We start from the raw sequence: 24,407 nt of genomic DNA on the forward strand, positions 1-24,407 counted from the left end.
TTGTGTTTTTTATTCCCTTGGAACTATTATATCTAAATATATTCCATTGACTTATTTTATTTGAAAAAAAGAAGAAAAAAAACCTGAATCTAGAAAAAAAAGCTATTTCATCTTCCATCCAATGCACATATAACCATTGTAATTATTTACTCTACTTTTTTGCAAACTGTGCATAATTCTGAGAAAGAGTGGGACTTTATCAATCGAGTAAATCCTGGAATTAATATAGAAATATACTATTTTTAAGGAATATTTCAATAAAATGTTATATATAGCCAACACTAAACAGATGTTCAACCCAAATCTCCCTAGATTTTTTTGTTCATATATATTTTTTCTAGTTCTGTTCAGTTTACTTTTGTGTTTTTCTCTTCCCCCTGATTTATCGCCGGCATCAATTGCAAATGTATACACACTTTTTCACCTTCACTTTCTGCTCCGTGATGTGCATCACTGCCTTTGTTCCCTTCAGCCATCAACCTCTGTCAGTCTTTCTCTCTCTCTCTCTCTCTCTCTCTCTCTCTCTCTCTCTCTCTCTCTCTCTCTCTCTCTCTCGCACACACACAGAGTGAAGTAGTGTTAATCATTGTGACCTGTGGTGTTGGATTAATTCCCCTGGCTTTCTTTAAAAATGAATCATTTCCCTTTGATGGAGCGGTGTTTGGCTTTATTTTAGTTCACCTTTAACTATTCATAACTGTGTTATATAATGGCAATGCATCAGCACAGGCGGTAGTATAGATAAGAGCCTCCTGGTCTCAGTCCTAAGAAGGTATTGCATGAAATCCATTTACTCCAGTTTTAATTATGCACATTCTTTCCTCGCCGAGATGACGTGTGCTCCACCAAGCTTGTAATAGAGTTGGGGTAATAGTTTCACTCACAATTTATTCGGCTCCTCCTGACACAAGCACATTTTTGATTAACACAAGTGTTTGATGACAGTCATGGGAGTGACAACTTCAAACATGAAGCCACCAATTAAGGGCAGGAGCAGCTAAAGAGCAAAGAGCCAACAGCCGATAAAAAGACGCACGTTGGAATACAGCTTTTCATGAGTTAATACTCCACTATTTAAATGTGACTCATTACTTTATGCATCATCTTGATCTGTGGCCTGGAGAATACCTTCAGCCGGAGTTGGTGTGGGGTACAGTCGCCTGGGCTGTGTAATTGACACTGTTTAAAATAGCTTTTTGCGAAGCCCATTAAATATTCGCACATGATGTGATTAGATAAGACCTGATGAATAGCTTACACCGCTGCCTGCAGACATATGGTTATTGTAACAGATCGTGTGTGTGTGTGTGTGTGTGTGTGTGTGTGTGTGTGTGTGTGTGTGTGTGTGTGTGTGTGTGTGTGTGTGTGTGTGTGTGTGTGTGTGTGTTTTATTAGGTGTGAAAGACGTGGCTCTTAACATCCTGCTCTTTGATAGGTTTTGATTCAGTGCTTTGATTTGAGACAGAGCAACTTCTAAAAATAGCACAGAGAGGAAGAGTGTGTGTGTGTGTGTGTGTGTGTGTGTGTGTGTGTGTGTGTGTGTGTGTGTGTGTGTGTGTGTGTGTGTGTGTGTGTGTGTGTGTGTGTGTGTGTGTGTGTGTGTGTGTGTGTGTGTGCATGAGAAAGAGAGAGAGAATGAAGGACACTGGCTGCTTTGGTCTCCAGAGAGTTAGTTGCGTTTGATCCCTCCATAACTATCACCCCCTTTACATTTTATTATTTTACATCAGACAGTCACACCTCTGTCTTTTCTTCAGTTCATTTGTCCTGATCTTTTTTTTTCAAATCACCCCTCCTTTCACCAAATCCTTTATTTATTCTTCTTTTTTACCCCCCTCTCGCTTTCCCTCTCTGTGTTTTGCACACGTTGGCATGCACGTTATCACCGGGGGGGGGGGGGGGGGGGGGGGGGGGGGGGCTGTGACTGCAGCAACAACACAGACAAGAAGCTGAGGGAGAAGGAGAAAAGAAGCACAGACACATTCAGGATAAAGGAGCTGAAACCCCCTCCTCAAAAAAAAACAAAAAAAACAAACACTTCTGTTCACACTGGATTAGCAGTCTGTATCTATTTGTGTTGCACACGTGCTTCGTCAGTGTGTGTGTGTGTGTGTGTGTGTGTGGGTGAACTGTGCCATTCTTCGCTGCACTGGGACACGCCACAGACACAACACACTCACAGGACCGAGCGAGCACAGTGCGGGTCCAGATGCCGGTGTCTAAGGTAATGTATGTGATCTTTTTGTAACATTGCTATGAAGGTCATTCCAGAAAGTGCTTCCTGAGGCTTGTATTGCTCTCTGCTGGAAGGGATTAGGGTCATTGTGTATGGTTAGTAGAGGTCTCAATGTCTAAGTGTATATGAGTTTTACTGTATTTTGACTGTTTATAACAGATAGGTGTATAGCAATCACAGAAATAAAGGGTTTGTTTTTTTTTTTTCTTCAGATATCTGTGTGAGGCAGTGAGTGCTTGGACTGAAAAGAGGAGATGAGTAACTAGCTTTGAACTGTTACCTACACTGTATGAACCCATCCTGTTATGAGCTGCACCTTTACCTCCTAAAGGGTTTTGCCGGTGATTGATAGTCACTGACTGTGTGGCAAGCCAGCAGGTGTGTGTCTTTCACCTTTCATTGTCAAATGTTCCTTGTCACTGAGGAGATTATAAAGAAAGAAAAAATAAAGAAAAGAAAGAAAAAAAACCTTTCTCCTCCTTGGTAACATTGAGAGGCTTTTGAGATAATGGTGACAGAAAGATGAGAGACTTGACAAAGGTAAAAATGATATATAGTTCAATTTGACACTGTGGCGCAACAGATTCCATTTTTACTCCAAACTCACTGAAATAGCGGTTCTTTGGTGCGCTTGTCAAACACACAGCTGTAGTTGACTGGTTGAATCAGATGTTTTCTCTTCTAGAATATAAATTTTATTGTGTAAGTTTGTCTATATAACATAGCTACTTCAGCTTCTCATGCACATTAAATCTTGAGGGTTATTGTGTCACTTTGCTTTTTTTGTGTATTTTGTGTCCAAGCCACATATTTTACAAGCTACTGAGTACCTGAAATTGGTCAACGTTGAGGTAATCTTCTGTAGTTTGGTTGGCTGCGGTTTTTTTCTTTCATTACCACTTCTGGAATTTGTGTTGGATTGGTCCAACAAAGTGATTTATCCATATGATATTCTTCTTATCATTGTTTTTTTTTATTTGTTTTGCAACTTCTTATTGACATTGTTTTGGAGATTTCGTATATTCGAATCGAAGAAAAGATATTTTGTAAATGCATGTTTGATAAACTTCCGAAAAAGTGTTTTCTTGGTATGTTGGGGAATTATGTAATCATGATAAATTCAGTCTGATAAAAGTCCCCATTGTGGTCAGCTGTGTTATGTCAAGCACTGATTCTGCCTGCAGCGCGGCAGATTTAACAGAGTATCTTGTGTTTATACAATGTCGGACGTACAACTGGTTGTTTGTAAGGTCCTAACTTTCAGATTAATGTTTCTCTGAATCGAAAATATAGTGAAGTCAGTTCGAAGGAAGCAGAAGTTGCCTGTATTCAGATCACTTACTTAAGATGAAGAAACACTCATATTTTTAAGGTATTTTTTTTCAAGGTTCTGTCTCATCGAGGCTTTTCACTGAATAGAAAAGGCACGTTTATATTATTCAAGGCAAGGATATAGTGGCCGGCTATGGCTCAGTGCAAATGTAGATGGCAACCATGTCCATATATCATTCACTTTCGCTCACTGCACATCTACCAAGACAACAACAATAAAAAATAATGGAGCCCCATCTGCCAATCCATCATAACTGAGCCATATGGAATACACTAAGGCTTTGCAAATGTACACATTATATGTTATTGTACTGTGTAAATAAAAGGCACTGAGTTAAGTTGTCTGTGGACTTTGAATATGTAAGAGCTTGACATTTATACTACATATTATTGTGTTTGTTGCATTCAATGCCTTCTTTGTGTAATGCCTAAAGAAATGGCAGTATAAGGTTTTAAGGAACCAGAAATTTTGTATCGGGGAATTTTGGAAGAAATATGACAACTCTCTTATATCGAGAAAAGATGCAGCCTGGCATTAGCAGCTGATCCAGTTAAAGAGCAGCTCTGGTATTATCTTTGCATTAAGTGCTGAGCAAAATTAACTTTAAATCTCTGAACATACACATTCAGGATTGATGCATTATGTCTGACGGTGATTCGTTATGCAGTGTTAGATTTATAAGTATAATATTCTGAATATGGTTGAATCAAATAGCTTAAAGGGAAGATATTATAGGACATTTTCAAAATGTCTTTCATGTTCAACTGCGATGTATGTGAGACATGTTTTTTTTGTTTTCTTTTCACGACATGTATTTGTGTGTGTTAACAGTGGATATGTGTCCATTGTGTTCTTTGTGCATCCTTTGGGACCTGGCTCTAGTGCCCTTAATGTCTTCACAAAGAAATGGAGGGCGGGGGTGTTGTCGAGGCTGAAATGGACTTAACACACTATATGAACACAGATGTCAGGCAATATTTTCAGACACACTCAACCATATACACACACACACACACACACACACACTTATACTTAATGCACACATCTGCATCCATGGGGGGACGTTATAGAGCAGTTAATATATGTTTGTTGGACAATCACAAACACACACCACATGTTTCTCTCTCAGCTCTCATTGCTCATTTGTCCTTCTCATTATCACTGTCTCCTCCCTCTCTCCCTCTCTTCCCTTTTCCTTCTCACTTGTTTGTGCAGCTTGGGAGTCTACCTTCTAGCCTCCTGGGCATTCGCTCTCTCCTCTCTCTCTCTCTCTCTCCTCTCTCTCTCTCTCCTCCTCTCTCCTCTCTCTCTCTCTCCTCTCTCTCTCTCTCTCTCTCTCTCCTCTCTCCTCTCTCCTCTCTCCTCTCTCTCTCTCTCTCTCTCTTTCCATATCTCTGCACAGTTCAGCTGGCCTTAGCCCACACTGACAGAATCACACACACGCATACACACACCAGCCCAGCTAGGCAGACACACACACTGACACACACACCAGTTTGACAGAGAAGTAGGCCACTTTAATAGGAATGTGTGGAGAGCCTGTATCTGCCCTTTAGTGGATTATAACCTGGAACTGCTTCCTTACCAGGTAGGGTTTATATACCATTACTTTATTTGTCATTGGTGCGTTTGTGTTTGTGTTTTTTTTTTTTTTTTTTTTTGTAGTCAGCAGAATGGTTGTAGTTTCATGCAAATGGATTTTGTGGTGCCTTACTTTGGCTCGAGAGGAAACATATTCTTTAGGGCATTTATGCAGTTATTTCAGTTGCTGCGCTCATTCTGCTGCTGGGAGGAAGGAGTGGTTAGGTCATATGGAGAGAGGATAGAAAAAAGCCAGGGAGATGAGAGGAAAGATAGGGGAAAGCAATAAAGGCCTATTTATCACAGGAATCTTTATGACAGGCTCATATGAAGGGCTGTGTGTCAGTGTTGTGTGCCATTTTGATTTGTTTGACTTCCATTTGTCCCTTCAGATTCAGTTTCTCTGCACTATACCTTACTTTCTGGCTTTAATTATTTGCGCCTTATTTGTCTCATTATCCCTGCAGCCACTTATCCCTCCTTCCCCTCATAGCTTTAATAGCTCTCATTAATGATATTGTCCCTGCAATATCACCTCCCTGTGGATAAACAAGAGTTGTGAGCAATGTTACATGAACCAGAGTCTGTTTACCATCCCCTATTTGGTGCTCATGTGTTAGTAGTTTCTGCTTTGGCTGTGTGCCAGTGGACATGCTTTAGACGTCTACATAGTTGGGAGTTATGGGGTGAGAAACAGGGAGACTACGGATGGTAGTAAGATAGCCATTAAGAAGACATACTCCAAAGCATGTTAGAGCCCAGTAGAAAGTGGTAGTAACAAGAGGGGGACACAAACCAAGACACCAGAGGGCGGAAAAAAAAAACAGAGGAAGCACACAGAATTGCTTTTCCTTCTCTTTCCTCATTAGGAGAATTGTAGGGTTAGCCTGCTCTCGGAAGGAAAAAGGAGAGTGAGAGAGATTATATGCAAAGTGCGTGGTTTGTAACACTGCCTGTTGATATCCGCAGCAATAATGCAGTAGTCTGGTTAAATTATAGTCTGTGATTATGTGAAAGGGAAGCCACAGTGGTATGAAGATATTACGGCTGGATGTTTACAGGCAAGGAATAGAAAATAAGTGTGGGAAATAAATTGCTTCCTTTTTCCCTTTCCTTAAACTTTCCCTTGTCCTTGATCAATAGCAAACAAGCACCATCAATGGCCCATCCCTCTGCTATGTTCACATTGAAACACACACTAGGTGAATGTGATTCATCCAGTTGCTCTCATAGGCCAACGACAAATTCAGCGTTTGTCATAACCTGGAAAACACTGTCACACACATAACAGTCCCTTGTTTGTCACACAGACGTGCGCCGACACACAAAGAAGATGAGGCAGAAAATAAATATATGTGTGCGCAGTCATACATGAACCCCTCACCACAAACCACACAGACATGTCTCCATCTCCCAAGAGGACATTGCTCTTACATTCAATATATTAACCTGAACTAAAACCTAACCTTACGTCCATATTAAACCAGTGGTTCTGATTAAAAATTAATGTCTCGTGCTTTGGGCTTTTAGTTTGCAAATGGGAGGCAGGCCCTCACAATGTAGCTGTTTAAACAGACTTATGTTCACACGCACGCGTGCACGCACACGCACGAGTTAAACAAAGATCTCTCCCTTCTTTCTGTGAAGGTCCTTTACAGTCTTTCTCAGTGGTCACATTGTCTTCAGCTGCGGCGTCATGGGACAAGTTACGTCAATGACATTTTCTCTCTGAACCCTCGGCTTCTATCAATAATGCCTTTGCACAAAAAAAAAAAAAAAAAAAAAGCGAAAGGCCACCCCTTCTTTCTGCTCTCTCCTCTTTGGCATGGACTCCTGTTTTCTGTGAGTCTTCTAAAGGTTTCTGCAGGAGTGGCAGTGTGCCATGCTTTTCCCACAGGAATTTGATTGCAAGTTAATGACTAGAGATTGGTTCGGTCCAACTTTTGCATCTTGTTTCAAGTTGGTGAAATACCTGAGTTCGTTGTGCTGCAGCCAAAAACATTCCCAGGGCCCATATTTCATTCATGGTCTCTCTTTGGTTTCTTTCGCCTCCTTCCTTCCAACACTTCAAGCATTAGACCACAAGTAAAAAAAACATGAATATGTGCTCCACATGCACAGCTTAAAGGAGAGATTGGCTTGCATTTCTTAATTGGCATCTACATTCTATTTATGATATTCAAAAAGGAATCTGATTAAATACTTGCCTTCAGAGTTGTCAGATTTTTTATGTGTCATTTGTCAAACTTGAAGGCATGATTTTCCATGAACAGATTACCAGTCCACAACAGGGCCATCACTTTAAATGCATTCATTAAACCTAATGCATGTAGTTTTGAATGGAAAGGAGGTTGGAAAAACCCCAATCATTGTGTGAGGAGAGCATGTAAACTCCACAAAGTTCCTCTAGTGCGGAATCGAACTGGGGTTTTTTGAGACGAGCTTACCTAATAGTCCCACATGGTGTGGCTCTATTGTGAATCAAATGCTGATACACTGCATCTCTACAAATGACTCGATGTAATAATGAAAACACAGCCACTCATGGACCCATACAGGCTACACATTAGACTAATTCTCAAGCTTCCCGTTCAAGCTGAAATATTAATGAGAATAGATTTTATGGTAATAAATAGTAGTTCACATCTCCAAGGTTTAACTCACTGCCAGGTATTCCAGTGAGATATCAAACTTCTGTTTTTATTATGCTGCAATATTCCCGCATTCCTAAATTTGGTGCCTTTGATCAATAGTGATCGAGTACCCTGGAGCGTGGGCTAAAAATATTGTCATGTAAAAAGCTTTCTTGTCTAACTTGTTTATGCTTTCTATCTCGGACACTGGCATTAGCTAAACAGTACAATGCTGAACAAATATTGTACTAGTTGTTTCCCACAGTTTTCAATTGCCAACCCTTATATTCCTATTATGTGGCCATGGAAAAGACTTGGCTTTTGTACTTTTTGTAACACTCAATCCCCATTGATATGAAGAAAAATGTCAAAACTACCAGACAGCAGAGAAATAGAGCTTTGCACATATATGAGTCATTATGGTGAGCATGAGGATTTCTGTTGTATAGCCGCCCAGTCACAGTGTGTCACAATGATATTTAGCCTTGAACTTACCTCGAGAAAAAAAGCCTGTAACACTCACTGTTTATTCATCACTACCCATAAAACGAGAAGAAAGAAATACTTTTTTTGTTGCCTTCTTTCATCCCCAGTCCCTTTCACACTTGCTTCCTTTGTTCTTGCTCCCTTTTCTATATTCACTTGCCCTTTTTTGGCCTGATCACAGTGGACCAGTCTGACAAATAAATGACTATTACCGTCACATCGGTCTTCTCTCCGAGAAATCGAGGGCACAAGAGACCGGTGCGTTGAGGTGCATATAATGAGGCCATTCAGAGATTGATCATCTATATGGTGGGGCCCTTTAATGAGGTATTGGTATTACACAAAGCGATAATGGCTCTGTGTATTGGTATTACACAAAGCGATAATGGCTCTTAAATCTTCAGACCGCAGATTGTTCTGAACGGTACATGTCAAAACATGGTTAATGTATATCTGACAAGCACGCCGACGCACACACAGGCACGTTTAGCAGTGACGTGCAGTTAGGGTAGGCAGGGTAGGCAGTGACTGAATTGAAATGAATAAAATATTCATTTTTATTATTTGTTTTGATTATAATATAATTTATTATATATATATTTTTTAAATTTCTGGTAGCTTACAGTACCTATAGGTTTGAAAGTGTCAGCATTTTGTGCTTTTCACAGCCCAAATGACTCAACACCGCTATTACCTGGTACGTCAGAGAGGCTGCACAAGTCACTCACTCCTGCGCTGTCTTATTGTGAAGGCCATACACCCTCCTGAAGGCTGCACCTTCTTCCAAAGGCCAAACCCCCTCATGAAGGCCACACCCCCTCTGGAAAGCCACACCCCTCATGAAGGCCACACCCCCTCCGGAAGGCCACACCCTCTCCTGAAGGCACACTGCTGCTCTGCCTTTGCCGATCATATCCAGTGTGTGTGAGTTCCCCATGATGAAAATCATTTACGTAAAAAGGCAGATCGCTACGCTGCCTTTGGACGTAACCGTGCTATGCTAAATGCTTTACGTACGTTCACAGTGCATTAGTAAATTGATACAGAGCTGCTACTCTCTGTAGCTGGTTGGCGGGTTAACAGGCAGGGTGACGGCGCTAGAGACAATAACGACATTTTCACAATTTTCTTTTGAGGAAAAACAGCAGCTTTTAAAAGATGAGAGACCAACACTGAGCTACCAGACCTTCAGCAAAGGAAAGGTCAGAAAATTGTTTGGACTTTCATGTCAATTTGGGGTGCGGACGCGCCGCAGGAGTAGTTTCAGCACCGTAGACAGCTCTGCCGTCATAGTTGTTTCATTTTCTATTGTTCAGTTGTTTCGTTTCTGTGTTTCTAACATAAGCAACGGATGCGCTGCCATGTCATGAGATATAGCTTGTTGGGAGAGTCTGGAGATTGCTATTGAATAATTGTTTAAGTTTCTTTAATGGTGTTTTACCATATTGATTTTGTTAAATTAAGACTTACAAGCCAAAACATTGTAGCGTCACCGAGCTGATCACTGCAATGCATTATGGGAGTTGGGTTGGCAATGTTTCAATTGTCTTTATTTGGAGTTATATCAGGCTTGTTAGTGTTGGTAATGATTGTGTTGTGTTTTTCTTGTTTAGTTTGTGTAGTTAGTTAGTTGATCTAGTTCAGTTTAGTTTAATATTCGGAAGTCGGTAACCAGGAGTGAAGAGGGTTTTGTGTGTCATGTCTTCCTGCCATGGAGTTCACGGTTGGTGTTTTCATAATAAAAGTCTCTGCTGTTTGCAATGGGTATTAAGGAAATAACTCTTTCTCATTTTTGAATACTCCTGAGTTGACATCAATGATCTGCTTATGCAACGCCCTGCCGACCCAACCCTGTTGCTCACACCACCCCGCTGATGTTAAGTGTTCTCCTTTCAGTGGCAAACATCAAGTAGTGCATTGCAGACACTCCTCTTTCACATTAAACAAAACACATGTGAGTCTCTTAGCATGTGACCTGTGATTGTAGGAGCGGTATCATGCATTTTCATCATGGGTATCGTGCCTGTTTATGTAACATGGGCCGGAACGAATGATTTCACTTAAGACAGATAAACAACTTGCGGCCAAGTGTGCATAACAACGTTTAGCGGAAAATACCGTGGCTCACGATTACCACGGAAAACAAGTTTGCTATCACTCTTGAGGGAGATAATAAGCAGCATTACATCTCCAAGGAGGCTCACAGTCTCCAAATGTCATTTGTACACAGAATCATGCTCACCAGTGGCCCTGTGCAGGAAGAATGTGTGCCTTCACACCAAGCAGCTTAAATCTGTAGATTCAATCCTTTATTTCTGTTTTTTTCATCTATTTTACTACACATACTTTGTCCACCTCATGTCCACATTACTGCAGCTGTAAACATGCTCACATCATTCCTCTATATTATATTCAAAGTACCATGAGTTACAATTTTAACAATCAATTAAAAACAAAAATAAAAACACAAGGAACGGTAAAAATGAGATTGCTTTGAGTGAACATTTGCATTTCATATACATATATGCTTTGCTGACATTGTGCAAACCCTTGGCCTTCTCTCAATGAGCTTCATGAGGTTGCCACCTGAAATGGTTTTCAAGAATGTCTTGTCAGTGTTGTTTTTTGGAATTTCTTGCCTTCTTCGTTGGATTCATCAGTTGTGTTGTGCCGTTGGTACACTGCTGAAAGCCCTATTTGACAACTATTAGAATTCATATGATGGCAACAACCAATCAGCTAAATAAAGAAAATGAAACAACAGTCCAACATTACTTTAAGAACTGATGGTCAGTCAGTCCGGGAAAATTGCAAAAACTTTGAATGTGTCCCCAAGTGCAATCGCAAAAAACCATCAAGCTACGACGAAACTGTCTCACATTTCACACAGTTCTAGTAGCAGACACATCTCTACATCAACTTTTCAGAGGAGACTGTGCGACTCAGGACTTTATGCTCAAATAGCTGCGAGGAAACCACTGCTAAGAAAAAGCAACAAGCAGAAGAGATTTGTTTGGGTCAAAAAACACGTGGAATGGACATTAGACCAGTGGAAATCTGTGCTTTGGTCTGACATATCCATATTTGAGGTCTTTGGTTCCACCCACTGTGTCAATTAGAATCATGGAGCAGGAGGTGTGATGGGGCTAGTTGGCCAAGAAGAGGAGTGATGGAGCGCTGCGCCAGAGAACCTGGCCTCCAGTCACCTGACCTAGACCCAATCGAGATGGTTTGGGATGAGATGGACCGCAGAGGGAAGGCAGAAGGGACAACAAGTGCTCAGCATCTCTGGGATCCTTCAAGACTGATGGAAAACCATTTCAGTTGACAACCTCATGAAGCTCATTGAGGAAATACTAAAAGTGTACAAAGCAGTAATCAAAGCAAAAGGTGGCCATTTAGATTTTTTTTTCTATATAACATGTTTTGAGTTATTCCACACTTTTTTGTTTACTACATAATTCCATATTAGTTACTTCACAGTTTTGATACCTTCAGTGAGAATCAACAATGTAAATAGTCAAGAAAATAAAGAAGAAAAACATTTAATATACTGGCACTGGTCAACCTATCATTCTATTTTCAGGGGTGTGTTTTATTTAGTTTTGTTTAACTGTCATAACTGCCAAGAAAACCCTTCAGAATAAAATCCATGGGAGAAAAATCTTGTTTTTGGAAAGCATATGTTGATATTTTTGGGTTGATATATGATCAAATGCTTACCAATATATGCAAATCTGAATTAATATATTTGGAAAACAATCAGCAGTTTAAAGGTGGTTCTCAAGGAAAACATTATGTTGTCCTATGATAATTTATCATACCATTAGAAATACTTTACCTAAAGTTTTCAAATCTAAATATATGAATTTTGTGTAATCTTTATGTAGATTCACTAAAGAGTCATTAGAGGATGATACCATTAGAGGGAAAGACATAAGACTTACTTTCCTTTTGCTCTTCACTATCTCCATTCTGTTTTCTTTCGTTTTTTTGTTTTCCCTCTGGACAGTATAAACAGGATGTTTACTCTAAACTTCTCTGACCTCATGCATCCTTTTAAAGAAACCAGCCAGTTTGTTGTATCAAAAAAAGAAGAAGAAGACTTTCAGAATAAAGTAAATAAAACAGCCATACAGGCTGACCAGATGGAGTTTCATCATGTACCCATCTGCACATGTTGCTGTGATTGTGATCAACCAGTGAGACGATAAAAAGCAGAGAGACACAGAAAAAAAGTTTTCGTTTTTTTTTCTCTGGTATTTTTAGCGGCACAGCTAATTGAAATGAGCTGATTCATTGAGGCTTGAAGTAGATTTGGCAGGTGTGATGCGGGATACATTAAACCATTACCAACAGTATCAGATTAAGTGGAGTGAAGCATGGGAAGACTTTAATGCTCTTTAGTGTAATGTCTCACTTAAAAACAAGCAGGACACAGGAAATTAAAGGAAAGAGGAAAGGGAAGGAAGGGGAGATGAAAATGAAAGATGGCATGTCGTAATGGAGGAGCGGGCGGGGTTTGGGGGGACTATGATGATAGAGTTCATAGGTAGAACGCCGTGCACAGCTGCTCCCCTGGGATGGGTCTCCTGTTGCCATGGTAACCGGAGGACAGAGGTCACAAGATTGTCCCCGTCCACGAGTCTATATGGTTTCTGACTATCTTTTATGAAGACAAAAAAAATTGACCTTCTGATATTTAGACCGTCACAACAGGAATATGTTTTGAACGCACGTCATTTTTGTGAATCTTGCTTTTTTTTCTCAGGAATATGTTGCATTTGTTGCTCACTGCTCCGGTCTGGTTTGTTGATAAATGGAGTGAATTAAGGTTGAAAAACATTGATGCAATCGATGGATTTCTCCATGTCATTTGCAAAAAGGTTGAAACAGTGTTTCAAATGTAAGTAAATGCAGGATGCAATGATTCCTAAGAACTTATATTTCAATTATTCATAGCAGAACATGGATAACGGGGCATCTATAGTTTCCTAAAGGGATTTCAGATTTGATTATCCCACCACAGAGCAGCTTTCCAATTTGCCTTTACTCAGAGAGGACAGAGCTGTTTTGGATTGTGTTCACACGTGGTTTCCTCAGCATTATACAGTTTTAAATTGCATTAGAGTATTACATTGCGTTTTGTGTAGGTAGAAAATGATATTTGAAACGGTTTCTAAGCCTGTGTGGTGGTTTCTAGTACAGATTCATGTCTGTTCTCAATGCTTTGCTGCCTGAGGGCACAAAGAAAAGAAGCATCAAATATTGACCTCAGGACTCGTCCCATGTGATCAGAGCCTTCTTTCGATTATTTAACTAATTATATTGATCACATTATGATTATCATTATGATGTTGGGATCTGTACAGTCTTGGAGTTATTTCACCCTTCTATTTCAAATGTACTTGACATTACCCTTTCATCAATTTACCAGAAAAACCTACCTTTTGAACTGTGTGATCCCTTTTTTTAGGCAATCTTCATATGAAAAGGTTAAGTTATTCACTTTCGACAAGTGATATGTTGTCGATCTAAATGATGAATGTTTTTATAAGATTTGCAAAATGGGAAACTTTTATTCCCCAAACATTTCATTAATTGTTAAAGGTTTATTTTTTGAAACTTTTCATACATATATCTTCAGAAACCAATTAAACTGTAACAAAATGTTCAATACCATGTGCAAATTTAAGAAATATATCCATCCCAACAGCTTAACTTTATGTGACAACATTTCAAGTCAAAACGCATTGTTCTTGTTTCGAAATTACTTTTTGAAAACGATTGCTTTACACAGAAATGGCAGAAACAATATGGTTTTCATGTAGGGGCCACTGGTGGATGTTGGGTTCAATGAATGCATGCAGTGAAGAGTACCCTGTGAACATTCAAGCTCCTTTGAACGGTCTTTCTTTGTCCGTTTTGCCCCCTCAGTATCGGTTGGTTGTAAGAGATAAACTGTGTCTCCACATGTGATCCAGATGATGGTGAAGAAAATGTGCACTTTATTGATAGAGTCATTGTTTAATTCAAGAATGAACAGCAGAAACTCCTCCCACACTATTTAGTATGCCTGGAGTGTGAATGTGCAGTAACAACATGAGAGAAAAGTTCAGTTTTCACTGATTACATAAAGACAGACAGAGTGTTTTCAAAACGTTCATTTTTTTAGTGAGTCTGAGCTGTGCTTGGTTTGTTGGTTGATTGGTTGGTTGATATGCACATCAACACGTGGGATTTACAAACATCTTTTATGGCAAGATATAAAGGCCCTGTACACAAGAAATCTGAGCCAAGTAAATAGCATTGATTTTGAAGGTGATAATGTTGCCTGTGTTAGAAATAGAACATTTACCTCTATAAACAGGAATTCAAGTGGATTTACCTGTTGTGATAAAGGTAAATGATGGTGTTCCGTGAAAGGTCAGGCCACCACCGATGTTTGTCCTGCGTATCGTGGTAGTGTTTTTCTTTTTCACTCTGGACTATAGTGGTAAACTGATTATCATCTGTAAATGCATGTGACTGTGACTAAAAACCTTGAATTTCTAGTTATTTCCGGATTATATGGTTTGAATATTTTTCTCTCAATAGAGACCGACAACAACAACATGTTGTTATTTTTGCTTCTATTTTTTTTTTTTGACACACACACACACACACACACACACACACACACACACACACACACACACACACACACACACACACACACACACACACACACACACACACACACACACACACACAAAAAGGCTACAATGTATGAAATGATGGGAATGAAATTCAGTGCGGTTTTCCATCTGGAGGGGGACAAATGTCAGTGCCCAGTGTGGCTCCCTCACAGCCCCACACACAGATAAGAAGGACTATCGCAGACAACATCAGGCAAGTTGAACCGCTCACAGAGTCAGCTGGCAAGCATGTTAGTAAATCACATCTTGTCAGTGGGATGAATGCAGCTTTTCACTGTGTGATCTCTAACCGCAAAGGACATAAATTTCTGTTCGGAAATCCACATCAGAAGCGCTCTTTTATTAGCAAGCGTAGCTTCTTTCAGTGTATCTTATTCTGATTCTAATTACATTTGCTTGTGAGACCAGTAATTCTGTCGATATTATCTTTTGGAAAAAGTCACTAAAGCACTAAATCTCCTCCTCCTCTCCTCCACTCCCCTCTTTTAGCCCCCTTTATACCTACTCATCTCATTTCTGTGTCGTTGTCGTTCACTGACTCCCCTCCTCCCCTGTGCTTTGTCTCCTCCATCTTGCCGCTTGTCTCTGTCCCTTCCTCTTCGCTCTGGTTTTGTTTTCTTGCCTAATTGAGGCAATGGCAGTGATTACATTGTGCTGAATCATTAATGACTCCGAGATGCATTTGAGGAACACGTGTATGGTACGTGCACCTATGCACGCATGCAAAGACAGGCACAGAAGCAAAGTGTCTGCACACTGCCAACGTCTCATTGCCAATTAGTTTGTGTCTCTTTATCTCGTAGGGCTGGTGTGCTGTTTGAGAGTAGTATATGTCCTATTTAGAAAAATAGCTTGGAGTTTATGGTCATCTCTATCTTCCGAGGACAGTGTGTTTGTGTGTGTGTGTGTGTGTGTGTGTGTGTGTGTGTGTGTGTGTGTGTGTGTGTGTGTGTGTGTGTGTGTGTGTGTGTGTGTGTGTGTGTGTGTGTGTGTGTGTGTGTGTGTGTGTGTGTGTGTGTGTGTGTGTGTGTGTGTGTGCCACGTTCGTGCATGTTTGTGTTCACTGTGGAGGGTGTGAGGAGGAACAAGTGTATCTGACAGGACAGGTGGCTCCATTGTGTCTCAAGCCATATCTTCAGCAGTCAGGGATTTGTGAGGACTAATGGAGCGGGAGATGAAGGTCACCGAGGTGCAGAGAGAAAAAGAGAAAAACTTTAAATTTATGATGTACGGTGTGAAGTACCCCGTGTTTCAGATGGCAGATGAAGATATTCATGCCATAACAGTCCTCATAAAACAATCAGAAGCTGACAGTCCTCTGACGTAAACCACCATGAACCGTGAGAGACCCGAGGAGAATGAAGTAGAGGCAAAGGCAGATAAAAAGAGAGGCTCGACTTCTACTTTCTTCCCATTTTGCTGTAATGAAAGTGTATTTCATTCTGCAGCACCAAGAAGCCTTGAAATCTTGGGTTGGAACACGACCGTGAACCATTTAGACGGGATCACAGGGAGGTTAAGGAGGAGTTAGAGAGAGAAAAGAGAGGTCTGGATCACCTTGAGGCAGTTGTATACATCCATGAACATCAATTTTGTAGCCGAATCACTGCTCGAGCTTCAAAGGGCTTCTCAGGGACCAGAGTAAGAAACTGTAAATAAAACCAACGGCACCCAAACAGAGGAGGACAAGGTCTGTCAAGCCTTAGTGTGTGTGTCTCAGTGCTTTCCAGAATGAAAAGTTCAACCTGTAACAAAATGAAGCGGAGGCCACACTCCTCTATTTCTGTGCTTCACACTTGACTGCACATTGCTCATGTTTCTGCTGAAAGTCTTCTCAAACAAGCAAACTGGAACAACTACAAAAGGTGAAAACACAATTATAAGTTTCCCAAAGCAAATATGTAGACCACCACATCCACACTTTTTTTTTTTTTTTGAATTTTACTTTGGATACAGAGGCTGCAGAAAGAATGAATATGTACCTCAGGATCTCTGCAAGAACATGACAGCAAAAACATATTTTATGCCACCTAAAGTACTGGAAGCCGAGGTGGTGTGGACAAGTCAATTTCTAATTGGGGTGAACAAACAGGAATGCTGGCAAACAGCTCAAGCTATTACAAGCTATTATAGAGCAGCTCAACTGTGACTCATTTTGTAGGAAAGATCATCTTTCAATTCGGATTTTGGTGGTCGTCTATCTCACCCTGGCCATCTGTCAGTATTCTTGGGCAAAACACCGAATCAAATGTTATTTTGTTTTTCCAATAGTCTGTGATTAGTAACTTACCCACCTAAAAGTACATTTTACATATTATATGGAATTCAATAACAACCTAAACTAACGGCGTTGGAAATAAACATGGTGACATTTATAACGAATACATGAAACATTTTCAGAATGATGTTTGATTTCTGTATATTTTTAAATTCCTGGTGAAAAGAAAATACTTAATTGCACAGAGGTTCTGTTCAGGAATCGGTTAGCACTTCCAGCCCATTGCACTGATGATGTGTTACATTTCACAGAGGAGAGGAGACGCCCGCTAAGTTGCACATGCATTTGCGAATTCGTAATGATTCATCAGACATTCGAAATGGCTTAACTGTAAAAGAAAATGAGGATATTTTTTGTTTCTTCTTTTGCAAAGATGATGAAACTAAGAAACAATTATACACAAATAAACATTGCCGCATTTATTTCCTCTGGGTATTTGAAGATGTGTTTGTCCTCTGGCTATATGTATTTATTAAACAAAGTAACGCCAGTCTCAGTGTTTTTTGTCATCCTGTGTCCAACAAGGGAATTGATAGGAAGAGCAGTAAATACAACCTGTGTGAAACTCGACGAGCCAGAGTGAGAACACTGAAATAATTTAGTAATTGAGACCTATATTGTGCACAGTGGTCGACAACTGTGGCAGTAATAAGATAAAAACACTCACTGTTATTAGTATTGTTGGTCACTTATGTTGATGAAAATTGTTGCCATAGGTTACTACTGAGAGGACCCACTTTTATCTAATACTTTATAAGCAAATTTGCCAGTACTTGTGTTGTTTAAAAAGTTTTTTAGCTTTGCTCAGCCTGTAATCACCACAGTGTCTATATGAGCACTATATTGTTTGTCTGAGATGCATGCTTTGAACCTAATTATTTGTTACAAGAAAGCTGAATCAGTTAATCAAACGCTTGCTAATGACTTTACAGAGAAAGTGGATCCAAATGGAACTACTGTAAATGTTTTTACAGTATTTCATCCTGTAATCATCATGTATTATTTACACTATGTAACATGAGTTGTAAGCCATTGACAATACTCTCCTCTCCTTTGGTGGTTGGTTGTCTTCAAATTATAGATCTGTTGATAGTATCGGTGAATGTTAACGTGAGAAATCAAAGATGAGTTGGCTCAGAACAAAACTTTTAGGTGCTCCTCAATTTATATACTTAATGTACAACCAGGAAGTTCATCCTACGGTGGAGTACGCAGTCACATGAGTTCCAATTCCACATGTTTTGTTTTCAAACAAAACCAGCCTGTGTTTCGTTGGTGTACTAATGATGCAGATCATGCTCTGTGTAACATACAAACACTCCCTTGGTTACAGATCATGAAAATAGATGTTCTTGTTGATGCTGAGTAAAGATCCAAATACCCCACTGCAGAGTTCATGAATGCAGGTCAAAAGTTTAAAGTAAAAACAAGCGGGGCAATCGTATCTGGGGAAAACTAATTTGAGCTGCAAAAGTACACAAACAGCTTGTGAAGTATCATGAGAGCTGCCCAAGAGGAGGCAACATTATCTCCAGTTCGAGCAGAGCATCTTGTGACTGCGGCTTGTCCTCATAGGTTAACTCGTCCAGCACAATGGGGCCCTTCATAAAGCCTGTTGCGGCTTTAAAGGAAAGTGGAATTGATTTTGTGAACTAAGTTGAGAACTTGTGATCTCAGAGCGGTACCAGGCAGTCCTTCAAATAGGAAATTCACTGTGTGTGGCTTTCCTTGTTGTTTATTTTGGTAGATTCTTTAACCAAAGTTTGATGTAATCTTACATTTCAAATGTAAACCCTGTGCCTCACCTCAATATATGCCCTTTGGTTTCTGGATGTACTGTCCCACTGGAGCACAGACCACATCTGTTAGATGGTTTCAGCTAAAATAATTTTTTCCATAAAACTGCAGGGATTAATCTGAAAAAATAAATGTATTGACAGCAGTGGAAATGTAATCACACTTTTTTGAATTTGGCCCAACAAGTGTTGTACTATTTAAAACTTTGCAAACTTTTGTCAAATTTAAATGAACATAAAGGTTTTTAATGGTGTCCCACTGAAAATGCATTTCTAATCATCCACCCACTGAGGGCCACTGAGGAACACTATAAGAGCATCCGCTTGTTGAGAAGTATCTATAGAGTACACAGGATAGAGGGAAAAGGACAGGCATTATGTTTGATGTGTGTTCGTTTTCCAGACATATGCAGATTAATGGGTGAGAGGAAGATGATGTTGAACAACAACAACAAAACAATCTATTTCTACAATGTGGTATTTCAACAGTGGATGTCTTGCTTGTTATGTATGTTTAACAAATGTGTGGATTACTCATGGGTGCTGGTCATTCCTTTGGAAAGTAATGAAACTATTTTTTTTGTTTTGGAATACAAATGACTCATTCCTTAAGGAAGTCCCTCTTTACACCTATTGCAGCTGTATTCCTGTAGAGTCGCTTTAAGTCTGGTGTGTCGGTACCGTGAATATTCACTCATTAAGTTCAGCTGAGATTCGATGGAAGAAGACGCTCCGTTACCTGCATGTTAGTGGTTCTTCAGAGAGACACATTTCTAAATACATTTTGAAAAAAGAAAATGCAACGAAACAGCCGAGAGAAACCAACAGCATGCAAACTGTAGCGAACAGGCCTGATAATTAATAATAATGAACATTTGAGTAAGGCTGAACATACGTACCAGTTTCTGTAGATATAGACCATTCATTTAGATTTTACTTATTTCATGTTGCTGAGAGAGCAGCTCTACTTCCAGCTGTCAAGTATGTCATTATTAAACATCCTACTGACACCCATATGTTACTGCAATGACACTCCTAGCAAAATAAATGGCATTACAACACTGTTGTTTCCCCTCAGAGCATTTGTTTCTTGATATGGAAAAGTATCTATGTATGGTTGTATTTGTTGTTTTAATGATGTCATTTAAGTCCCATCAATTTCTGCATTTCTGTTTACTTTTGCCCCCTTCTGCCCACATACCTGAGTGAATTTTCGTGAGAGCCGTTAACCCCAAGTTATTCCAAATGAAGGCTCAGCACCTTTCCTGACAGCTCCTCTGATGTGTGAATTCTGTCTGGGAAGCAGAGACTTAGACCTTGAAAGTGAAAATGTTTTATACGTGTAATTCACCTTTCACCATCAAACACCCCGTAAAACACTGTCAGAGTGCTTTTTGATTTGGCCGGAATTTTATTGCGCTGAATGTGAGTTATACGCCCGTGCCAGTTGATGTTGTAATCTGAAGCTGCTGCTGGTGCCTCAGAGAGACATGTTGAGATGCTTTACCTCTTCCATTAGATGTAGATAAAGTGAATGCTTGTGAGTAAATAATGAGTCAACCAAAATTGAACACTGATTCACAAGTGAGGATTTTTCATGTAAAAAATTTGGGACATTTGATATTTCTTGGCACATCCCAAGCCCCCAAATATAAAGCCTTTGGCATTTCATGTGGTCTTTAAGGTATTCCTGCTCTGTAACTTCTGTCTCCGAACAATGTCCCGATAGGCCGCATGTGAATGTTGTTCTCTTGAGCAAATCACGGCAAGACTATCATCACTTAAACTGACGCCCTGACCTTCTCAGAAGACGTTAATCTTGTTTTGTGCAACGCCGACATTACGGCTCAATAAAGTCAATATGTAGCATTACAGGGATTTTTTTTTTTTTTTCAAAACTCCATGCCAGCGAATGGGGATGTTGCTATAAGCGGATTTGCTCATAGCAGTGAAATGAATTGCAGTCATGCTGAGTTAAAGCAGTTTGATTTACCTTCAGCTAAAAGCCACTGCAGGAAGTGTCTGATCACATTTCACTAACCACCCCCATCTCTCTCTCTCTCTCTCTCTCTCTCTCTCTCTCTCTCTCTCTCTCTCTCTCTCTCTCTCTCTCTCTCTCTCTCTCTCTCTCTCTCTCTCTCTCTCTCTGCTTTCCTAGATGTTGGAGCCTAAGGTGGATGCCCCTTCATGTGAGCTGGGCGGAGTAGGAGACAGAGGAGGTGTGTGCCTCCACCTTCCCCAACGTAGCTCAGAAGGTGAGGAGAGCAGTCTGTATCCCTCCAGCCCCTCAGAGCCCCGGACACTGGGCAGTCCTCACCCCTCAGAGCCGCTCACCCCTCTGGATGACATCTACATGCCGCTCGGTGGCCTGATGGGATCCGAAGAGCGACATAAGGTGCCTCCCACACCGCCTCCTTCCACCGAGGGTGAGGACTGGAAGAGCATAGAGGGGCAGGAGATGGAGATCTGGAGAGAGGGGAAGGATGAGGAGAGCAAGAGGGAGGAGGATGAGGAGGAAGTGGATGGGTGCAGCAAAAAGAGTGTGGGGAGTGACGGAGGGGATAAAGAAGAAGTTGGAGAGGAGGAAGAGGGAGACAGAAATGACGAGGAGATGAATTTGAACCTGGTGGTGTCAAACACAGATGAGGACAATGTCTCAGAGCCGCCCGACAACGCTCCACCTTCCTCCTCATCGTCCTCTTTCGTCATCCCCGAGTTGCGCCTCGATCGCTCTTTCAGTGCCGATGCGCTCTCCTCGCCCAACACCGACGAAGAAGAGTACGATGAAGAAGAAGACGAGGAGTCGGAGGATGAGGAGGAGGAGGACGACGATGAAGACGACAGCGACGACGCCTACCTGCAGCGGAGCGACAGCAAGCGCCGGAGCATGGTAGAGGGCGCCACCTGCGAGAAACATGGAGGAGGGGGCCTCAGCGTGCAGAACTCCCTCCGCAGGCGCACACACAGTGAAGGCAGCCTCCTGCAGGACCCCCGTCAGCCTTGTTTCACCTCTGACAACGCCATCAACGAGGTCGGGGGAGGCCACCACAAAGGCGGATGGACGCTCCCATCCCCCAAAACCCTGAAGAAGGAGCTGACCAAGAATGGAGGCTCCATGCACCAGCTGTGTATGCTGTTCTCCGGGAGGAAGGTAAGCAACGCCACTTTCAAAGTCAAACCAAACACGCAAGCACTAAGTGATTATGGCTTTTTCGGGCATCTCAGTTTTTCCGTTTGGTTTCACGTGTTGAGGTAAATTTGTTGTGCACTTCTTTGTTTACATCTCTTGAACTATTGCATCAGCAGCACTTGAGTGATCTCAGAGCTCAGCCCTCAGCTTCGGTTCACCGGTTTCTGCAAGAAGGGTGACGTCAAGTGGCAAAACGGAGCAAGTGCACAAGAATCCTGCCGGCTTCAACGTGCCAATCAAACAAGGGTGTTCTTCATGACCGATTAATGCCAGTTAATCTCGCGCAAACACCCATTGTCATTTCCAGAACATTAGACAAACACAAACACACACTGACCGCACAATTTAAGTTGTAAAACAAGCACAGATACGTGCCCTAATAGCCACCACTCTGTTGTTTAAACTGTGAACCTAATTGGAAACAACACAATCGTTTTATAATGGTTTTCTAAATTAAGACACACACACACACTATATATATATATATATATATATATATATATGTACAATCTCAATGGATTGCAAGCAGAATAATGATGTTAAAATATTAACAGCACATAAAAATGCACTTCACCTCATTTGCATTTATATAAACTGCCAGCTCAAGTCAAACACAACAATTTCCTCAGCCCGTTTCCACTGCACTGCAAACATAGTTATAGAAAATGTTAATGCATATAAAGCGAAGCAATTTTCCCACAGAGTTTGTCTGAGCAATAACGGGGGAATGAAATGGGGAACTTTAACTTTGGAAATGACTTCTACTCCAAATTTACATTTTTAATGCTCCCACGCACACTTTGATGGTCGAAAAGGGCCTTTTCAAAAAAAAAAGAAAAAATCAACATGAAAACAAAGACGATTACGATAGTTAAAAAAAAAAAAAAGAAATCCACTAATGTGTTTTCATGCCTGCTTTTTATACAGACTGCACATTTATTGAACGTCTTAAAAAACACCAGTTGTCTTTATATAATTACACACAGTGTGCCTACACATGATAGCTGAGTGCCGTTTCAGTCACACACAGATGGGTTTTTTTTTTTTGTTTTTTTTAACACATTTGCATCAGAATGAATTTTAGTTTAAAGTGATTTATTGAGCATTTTAAGTGTTTGAAACACTTTTCAGACATATGAAGGAAAATGTAACACGTTTTTCCAATGCCATTGGTCATGAAATCTACATCCAGAGGGAAAACTGGAAAAAGGAATTTGATTGTCTCAAGATAAAATAAACGAGTTAAACTAAAGTTTTAGAAATGTTTATAATATGGATAAATTGTTAATTAGTCACAAAATCATGTTAGTTGAAATGAGAACAATATTCACAATCCGTTGACCATATGTAGTTTAAAAACAAAGCAAAAAAAAAAAAAAGACCAAATGAGCCTGGAAGCAGATGACATTGTTGTTCTGCAGTAGTTCTCCAGCAGAGGGAAGCAGACAACACAGTGACTCAGATCAACGGTCAAGTGAATGTGCATCTTTTTTTCTTTGTCAGTGTTGAATATTTCACAATAAATATACAGCTTTGCTCTGTCACTGTAAAGTTCCCAGGAACCTGTGCTTTTACCACAAATAGAAGAGAAATAATGGTATGAGCAACGATTTCCTTCTTCACAGACATTAATAATATTGAGAATAAATCAACAGAGTGGTGATGTAAGTGGTCCTGCAGCTTTAATAACGGGCCAGTAACCGAAGTGATCAAGTGATCGCTCTATCATCAGAGAGTATCAGAAGTGCTGCTCCTCTTTATCTCCCTCTCTTTCCACAAGTCTGTCAGCACACTCGACAGCCTTAAATGGCAGTGTGTGCGTTCGCTGTGCTGAGGAGGAATGCAGCAGACAAGGCTGGAGCCTATTGGTCTTGGCACATTCGAGGATAATTTTTACAACCTATTGGCGTCACCGACTCGGATCCGTTGAGGCTCTTTGTTTTTCCATTATTCAAAATGATCCATCAAATCCCACATGTGTGTGTTTTAGTCCAAACCCTGAGCGAGAAAACTTCACATGACGACCTAAAACTGGTCACATTGATTCATGAGTCTGTGACACAGACCGAATACACCTGAAAACACAAAAGGTAGAAACCAAAGATCCTCAGTACACATTGTTAAAGGGATGTTTAAAGGATTTGAAATAATTCTGGTGATTTTGATTCACTTTTCA

At 40.5% G+C, this 24,407-nt stretch overlaps 1 protein-coding gene across 5 annotated transcripts in view; it reads left to right on the forward strand.

Moving 5' to 3' along the window:
- rgs3a (regulator of G protein signaling 3a) overlaps positions 1–24,407 on the forward strand; it is a 132,965-nt gene that overhangs the window by 75,065 nt on the left and 33,493 nt on the right. For 4 of the 5 annotated variants that reach the window (XM_080476520.1, XM_080476519.1, XM_080476518.1 and 1 more), the window contains one exon: positions 21,200–22,192. In XM_080476520.1, the coding sequence (XP_080332646.1) occupies positions 21,200–22,192 (993 nt within the window). Of the gene's footprint in view, positions 1–4,987; positions 5,158–21,199; positions 22,193–24,407 lie in introns of those variants that run through there. The other variant, XM_080476522.1, reaches the window with a different exon arrangement.

This window comes from Lipophrys pholis (assembly GCF_963383615.2).
Source record: "Lipophrys pholis genome assembly, chromosome: 12".
Taxonomy (NCBI): Eukaryota; Metazoa; Chordata; class Actinopteri; order Blenniiformes; family Blenniidae; genus Lipophrys; species Lipophrys pholis.